The sequence below is a fragment of the Rhodotorula paludigena genome, assembly GCF_050403205.1.
Source record: "Rhodotorula paludigena JCM10292 DNA, Rt_paludigena_JCM10292v1_ctg93, whole genome shotgun sequence".
NCBI lineage: Eukaryota > Fungi > Basidiomycota > Microbotryomycetes > Sporidiobolales > Sporidiobolaceae > Rhodotorula > Rhodotorula paludigena.
This window is the reverse complement of record NW_027481365.1, coordinates 21,351-28,541: the sequence shown is the minus strand read 5'-3', so window position 1 is coordinate 28,541 and position 7,191 is coordinate 21,351. Positions and strand designations below refer to the sequence as shown.

Here is a 7,191-nt window from a genome sequence, read left to right as displayed (position 1 = left end):
CTTCGGCCATGGACGGCGCAGTGGCCCGCTCAAGCTGTTGGCGTGGAGCTATTGATCTCTTGACTCGCGCACGGTGGAGTCAAGTCTGCGCCGAGCCCACTGGCGAAGCGGACTCGCAATCAGCTGCTGCCTTAGTCTTGTCCGCCCCGGGCTGTCTCTGCGCGGGATGATCTGCATCCACTTTCCAGATGGTTCGTCTTGTGCGCTTGATCCTGCGCGTGCAGCGGCGCTTGGCGCACGGTTGTTGAGTAGAGGCGGCAGAGACTCGCGCTCTGTCTGCCGTCGCCGCTGGATCCTGCTGCGGCGGCTTGGATACGCGGATGCCGACGGTTCTCCACAACCTACTACCAGGCAGGGCACGGTGTCGTGTCAACCCTGCCTCGCCTTGTTGTGTCGCGCGTGTGTCACACGAACAATCTCCGGGTCGAGTCGGGTTTGCCGCTCCGTTGCCGCACGGGCACATTGAGGCGATGCATCCCCGAGAATCTAAATGTAACGTATCGTCTGTCGCGAGTCGTTGATTCCATGCAACTTGTCTCCCATCGAACGGCAAACCCCGGGTCCTATCGCCGAGAGTCGATAAGTGCGAGGCGCAGCAAGCTCTGTGTAAGCCGATGAATGCTCACTGCCTTGAGGTCAAGAGACACCTACCAATCCGCGCGAGGACCCACGTGACAAATTTCGCGCGAGTGCCTCTCCGCTGCGACAGGAAGCACGAGACCGTCTTGACTCCCCGCCTTTGTCGCTCTCTCTCCGCTCCAAGCTCTTGCCGGCTTGTACCCGACCAGCCAGGCTCCGATGCCCTCGATGAAGTACTTCAGCACCCGCGGCGGCGACGAGCGCCTCTCGTTCGAGGAGGTCAGTCGAGACCGATTCCACAGAATGCGATCACGCCGGCGACAGCTCGTTGCAGCCGGATCTGGCGACCAGGGGACCTGCAGGGGCTGCTTGGATCTGCTCGACACTCGACCACGAGCGCCGGAGCGAGTGCAGGCCTTTCGATCACGCTGGAGCGGGCGGCACGGGGTCAGGGTGCACGCAGAGACGAGCAGCTGCAGGGCGAGGCTAGGCTGCTCTTGAGTGCAGTGTGTACCACGCTGCAGGAGCAGGCTGCCTTTCATTGCCCGGATGGAGCAGCGTTTGACGCTACTGCCGCACATGCACACCATCCTCTTCGCCTGCTCGACCCTCGAGACTGACGCAGCTCGCTCTCCTTGCAGGCTGTCCTCCGCGGTCTTGCCCCCAACGGTGGCCTCTACATCCCCGCCCACCTCCCCGCCCTCCCCGAGAACTGGCAGCACGACTGGGCCAAGCTCTCGTTCACTGACCTCGCCCTCGAGCTCTACTCGCTCTTCATCCCCGACGACGAGATCCCGCGCGACGACCTCCGCGACCTCATCGAGCGCTCGTACGCGACCTTCCGCCACGAGCAGGTGACGCCGCTGCACCGCGTCGGCGACAGGGAGTTCATCCTCGAGCTCTTCCACGGCCCGACGTTCGCCTTCAAGGACGTCGCCCTCCAGTTCCTCGGCAACCTCTTCGAGTACTTCCTCAAGCGGAGGAACGCGGGCAAGCCTGAAGGGCAGCGGGAACGCCTCACGGTTGTCGGCGCAACTTCCGGCGACACGGGCAGGTGCGTCCTCAACCGCTCTCTCCCCTTTCTCTTTCACCGTGGCTGACCACGTATGCTCGCACAGTGCCGCCATCTACGGTCTCCGCTCGAAGCAGGACATCTCGATCTTCATCCTCCACCCCAAGGGCCGCACCTCGCCCATCCAGGAGGCACAGATGACGACCGTCCTCGACGACAACGTCTTCAACCTTGCTGTCGAGGGCACCTTTGACGACTGCCAGGTGCGTGTGCGCGAGGAGAGGGGTGACGTGGCGGTGCCTCGCACGGATCAAGGCTGACGTTGACCGCTGCGCGCACAGGACATCGTGAAACAGCTCTTCAACGACACCGAGTTCAACTCGCGCTACCACCTCGGCGCGGTCAACTCGATCAACTGGGCGCGCATCCTCGCGCAGACGGTCTACTACTTTGCGGCGTGGTTCTCGGTCCAGTCGCAGGTGCCGTACGACGTCCTCGAGCCGCAGGTCCAGTTCGCGGTCCCGACGGGCAACTTTGGCGACGTGCTTGCCGGCTGGTACGCCAAGCACCTCGGCCTCCCGATGGACAAGCTCGTCGTCGCGACCAACGCCAACGACATTCTCGCGCGCTTCTGGAAGACGGGCCGGTACGAGAAGGCCGACTCGGGCGAGCCCGAGCATTACGACGACGAGGACGAGTCGGCGCAGGCGGGCCACCAGTCGTACCCGAGCCTGAGCGAGGACGAGGCGTTCAGTCGGCAGCAGGAGGCGGTCGCGCAGGCGGTGCAGCTCAGCGGCGCGAGCGACGGCAAGCAGGCGACGCCCGCCGCGCGGCTCGGGACGCCCGTCTCGTCGGCCAAGGGCACGGCCGGCACCGTCGCCGAGACGCTCTCGCCCGCGATGGACATCCTCGTCTCGAGCAACTTTGAGCGCCTCCTGTTCTACCTCGCGCTCGAGGGCACGACCGCCGGCGCGGTCGCGGCCGACGGCGAGGTCGACGGCGGGCAGGCGGCGCGCGTGCGCATGGCCGCCGAGAACGTCAAGCTGTGGATGGACAAGCTCAAGAGCGAGCACCGCGTAAAGGTGCCCCGCGCCGCGGTCGAGGCCGCGCGCCGCGACATGATTGCCGACCGCGCGAGCGACGACGAGACGACCAAGACGATCCAGAAGTATTTTGCCAAGAAGGACGCGTACGGGCCGTATGTTGCCGACCCGCATACCGCCGTCGGTCTCAGCGTCGCAAACCGCATCGCCAAGACGAAGTGAGCTCTCGTCTTCGCTCTCGAGGCGCATTGAGCGTATTGCTTTACATGCTGACTCTTTGCCCGCAGCCCTCCCAATGTCATCCAGATCGTGCTCGCGACGGCGCATCCGGCCAAGTGAGCCTTCCGCATTCCGGCTCCAATTAGTGACAGCTCTGACCGTGTCGATCCGCCCTTCCTAGGTTCGACTCGGCCGTTTCGGATGCGCTCGCGTCCGAGCCGTCGTTCGACTTCAAGCGCGACGTCCTCCCGAAGGAGTTCGAGGGCCTTCTCGAGCGCGAGAAGCGCGTCATCGACGTCAAGAACGACCGCGAGCAGGTCAAGAGCGTCATCCGCGAGCACGTCGACAAGCTCTTTGCCGCGCCGAGCGTCGCTGCGTCGGGTCTGTAAGCGGGTCAGGCGGAGCCGGAGGTAGAGCTGGTTTGTAGATGGTGCGCAGCAGCAGCATGGACTTGATCGGTCCCCGTTTTGTGTCTTTTTGGGCAATCTCCCTTTGAATCTTCATTCTCTCGCCAAGACGCTTGAACGTGCGTGAGTGTTACATGGAGAGTGTGCTTGATCGCTACACATTCGATTGATCGACTCGAGTATCGTCATCGTCAAGGTCGACCGAGTCTCGTCTCCTCGGCGGATCAGGCCTTCTCGGCGGATCGGGTCTGGGCGTGAGCCTCTCCCGCATCCTTTGTCTCCTCTGCTCCGCAATGTAGGCATCGTCGCCGCCGTCATCATGATCCACCTGGACCGTCACTTGCCGCGCGACGTGTACGCCCGCGCCGCCGGCGCCGCTCGAACCGGTCTCGTCTGAGCCTGTCAAGCCCGCGCCACCGCGCTTCGAGCTCGCGCTCGTCGTCGACAAGCTGCGCGGCTCGTGTGCCGGGCTCAGCTGGATCGCGTGGCCCTTCGCATTGTCGAGTCCCGACATTTGCTGCGGTGCCGGTACTGCGCCGCCGCCGAATGCACGCGCGCTCGCGTTCGAGGCGGTCGGGAGGGTGGGTTGGCCGGCGGGGTTGGAGCGAAGAATCAGGGCGCGGGAGGAGAGCGTTGTGATGAGGGCGAGTGCGTAAGACGACGAGAGGAGCCACCAAGCTGCGTTGGGCGCGACGGCCCACTTCAACGTGTTTGGCGTTGCTGCCGGGGTGATGGGTTGGCGTGAGCAAACGCGCAGAGAGACTGCGGCAGCGGTAAAGACGTACAGTACGTGACAATTGCAGCGTAAAGCGCCAGGACAGCCGTGTAGCTCGCGCTCAGGACCGCCAGACGACACAGAGCGCGCAGTCGCCCATCCAGCGCAGCGTTGAAGCCGGCTATGCGCCTTCGCAGCACACACACGAGGATGACTGTGATGCTGACATCGACGATGGCGGCAAACCAGAGCCAGATGCCCGACACGAGGCCGTAGGTCGCGATCTCGACAAGCTGGTTGGACAGGCGACCTTCGCGCCAGAGGAAGTTCAGAACGATGCTGAAGATGATCATGGCGAATTCGCAAAAGATGAGGATGGCGAAGTAGACAAGCGAGATGGTGCGGCGGATCGGCTTCGACATGAGCTGAGGGAAGACCCGAGTCAGCAGTCCATCGCCTCCTACGACATCACCTAAGCACGCGCTCAACGCAAATCTGCTCACCCTTGTGGCGCGCCAGGCAAGGAAGCTCTGCACCATCAGACCGTTCAGCCCGATGCTGAGCGGAGCGATGCAGTCGACACGTGACGGGAGCAGCAGCGATAGTGCATCTCGCGCTTGTTGCGTCATCCCTGCATGCGTAAGAGCTCGTCAGCGGCTCCGCCATGCACGAAGCATCGAATGAGAGCCGAGAGGGGACGGGATTCACAATGCCAGACCAAGTACCAGTTCATGCTGCATCCGCACTGCTGATCAGCACACATGCTCTGTTCCGCCCACGAACAGACAGTAAGACTTACGCAGCCTGTGCCAGCGTGACCACCATGACGGCCCACAAGAGCGCTTTCCTCCATCTCGGATCTCGTTCATACATCTCCGTCTTGACATAGTCGATCACGAGCCCGACCGCGATGCCAAAGAGGAGGACCTGGCCGACCCAGCCGATCGCACATGGCCCCAAGATGGCGTCTGCGTATCCCTCTGAAGCGAGCGTCTGGTTCGTGAGCGTGTCGTAGGCCTCCGTTTCGAGCTGTAAGCGGCGGTGAGCCATGGCAGGCTAGGGCGACGTGCCCCTCTGTGCGCGCTTCAGGCCCTCCAGCTCGGACGACACAATCTCGAGCAGCCAGCAAGGGGCAGTATACGCGAGCGAGAGGGCGACGAGCGAGCGGAAGCGAACGCTGTAGCGCGGAGCGGGGCGAAGTCCAGGCCAGCAGTACTTGGTCGAGCCCCTGTACAGCTGCCATGGCGCTCCTTTTGGCTCTAAAGTGTTTTGCGAGTCCTTGCTCGGAAGGGAAGGGTCGTTCGATCACGACGAAGGGGCTGGGCCGGCAAAGTACGCTTGCAATATTCTGATTACGCTCGCGTCACGGATAAGTTACATGGTTAACGGAAGCATTGTTGAGCCTCGAGTCCCTGAATTGATGAGTGTGTACGAAATCGCGTTCTGGGAGGTTGGAACGGAAGAGAAAAAAAGGGCTCTCGGCGACTCTGAGCTATCGTAGTCAAACGGGTTGCGACGTGGTTCGGAGCATGCAGGAAAGGAATGCCGTGGTGCGGGGTTGCATCGGGAGCTGCGCTCTGCAGTGGTTTGATGAGGAAAGTGTGGCTGCGATTGTGCCAAAGCCTTGCGTCGCGAGGTCTATGTTCTGCGGTCCAGCAAGATCTGTCTACAGCACATCCCTACTCTTCTGCCGGTCGAAGCTCCACTCGAAGCTGTACGGCACGGCGCCGCCCGAGCCGCGTGCACGCCAGTCGTGGATCGCCTGCAGTGCCGCCTCGCCCCAGTCGAACGAGTCGTGCGAGAAGCCGCTCGCAGTCGTAGGACTGTCGACAAAGATGAGGAAGTTGCGGTTCTGCTCGGAGATGAAGCCCGAGTCGATTGCGCTGCGTACGCGAGGAAGAGATGCGAACAATCGTCAGCTGATTGATCAGGTGCTCTTGCGTTACAAGGTTGTTCACAACCCACTTGTTGATGAACTGTCGCAGGTGCGAGTAGAAGCCGTTGACGTTGAGCAAGACAACGGCTGTCGCGGGGTGGATTTGGGAAGGTCAGCTCCTCAAAGCTTCATACGTCGCGCCCCGCTTGGAGGCGGCCACGTCACTTTGAGCAGAGCAGGTCGATAGTCCCCGCTTGGATATTCCGAGAAGCGGCAACTCACGCTTCAGGTGTACACCGATCTGTGACCACGTCGTCATTTCCGCGACCTGCCGAGCGAGCGCCGTCAATCTCAACGTGTCGACAGAGAAGACGCTAAAAGGTGGGCTCACCTCCTCGAGAGTTCCGTATCCACCAGGGAGTCCCAGGAAGCCCTCACTCAGGTCCGCCACTGCGGCAAGCGTTCAATCACTAGTGAGCCGGCGCGGCTCTTGAGAACAGGAGAAGAAGAAGACACACTGAGCTTCTTGCGAGCGTGCATGCTCTCAACGATCGTCTCCTCCTCGCCGTCGCGCTTCTTCGTGTGCCGGTCGGGTGCTTCGGCCGAGAGGAACTGCGAGGTTCGACGGGATGTAAGGACATGTCAGAAAAGGTTGCTTCACACGCTGTGACCAGTTCTACAGGACCATAGCCTGTATTGTAGCGTTGGCGACGTAGGACGAGATCAACGCACCGCTTCAGGGATGATGCCGTGAACCTTTCCACCATGGTCGAGCATCCGCGAGGAGACGATCCCCATTATCCCCTTCGTTCCGCCGCCGCTGTTGAGTCTCTAGTGTCAGTCTGCTTCTATGGCACAATCTAGGAGCAGCGAGGACGTACTAGATGAGGGTGGATCCGGCCCTTGCCATCGCTCGAGCGAGCTGGTCGGCAGCCTCTGCATACACGGGGTCGTTGCCAGGCGCCGAGCCGCAGAACACGGTGTACGCGACTCCGTTGTGCATCGTCTGCGGGTCCATCTGTGCGTTGCTGCCGTGCGAAGACGAGGTGGGGGTGAGGTGCGAGAGAATCAGCTCGAGGCGCGGAGTCGACTGCATGGCGAGTATGTACACGGAGGGAAAGCAAAGAGAGCTGCAACGCACCCGCCCGACCTTTCTGCAGCAGCTCTAGCCGAGTGCGGAGCGAGCGCGAAAGGGGAATCCGCGGATCCTCCGTCTCGACCTGGCGCCCTCCGGTCTGCCTCTCCGCTGGCGCCGAGCGGCCACGTGAGCTCAGAAGCCGCGCACAAAAGCGCAACGCTGCGCAGGCGCACTCGGACGCAGACGGGAGGTCGAGGAGGAG

The 7,191-nt window shown here is 62.3% G+C and overlaps 3 protein-coding genes across 3 annotated transcripts; 1 reads left to right on the top strand and 2 right to left on the bottom strand.

The window, feature by feature from the left end:
• Window positions 1-798: 798 nt before the first annotated feature.
• On the top strand, window positions 799-3,242 carry THR4 (threonine synthase THR4; the record flags this gene model as incomplete). Its single annotated transcript, XM_076652819.1, has 6 exons — window positions 799-858; window positions 1,221-1,633; window positions 1,698-1,854; window positions 1,933-2,852; window positions 2,922-2,969; window positions 3,035-3,242. The coding sequence occupies 6 exons, from the start codon at window positions 799-801 to the stop codon at window positions 3,240-3,242; spliced, it is 1,806 nt and encodes a 601-aa protein (XP_076501634.1).
• Window positions 3,243-3,414: 172 nt separating this feature from the next.
• Window positions 3,415-5,025, bottom strand: JCM10292_006667 (DUF6534 domain-containing protein; the record flags this gene model as incomplete). Its single annotated transcript, XM_076652818.1, has 5 exons — window positions 3,415-3,980; window positions 4,046-4,400; window positions 4,479-4,606; window positions 4,684-4,709; window positions 4,775-5,025. 5 exons carry the CDS (start codon window positions 5,023-5,025, stop codon window positions 3,415-3,417), a joined length of 1,326 nt encoding a protein of 441 aa, XP_076501633.1.
• Window positions 5,026-5,641: 616 nt separating this feature from the next.
• On the bottom strand, window positions 5,642-6,947 carry LOG1 (Log1p; the record flags this gene model as incomplete). Its single annotated transcript, XM_076652817.1, has 7 exons — window positions 5,642-5,858; window positions 5,941-5,998; window positions 6,134-6,179; window positions 6,243-6,301; window positions 6,370-6,463; window positions 6,584-6,671; window positions 6,733-6,947. 7 exons carry the CDS (start codon window positions 6,945-6,947, stop codon window positions 5,642-5,644), a joined length of 777 nt encoding a protein of 258 aa, XP_076501632.1.
• Between the last annotated feature and the right edge of the window lie 244 nt (window positions 6,948-7,191).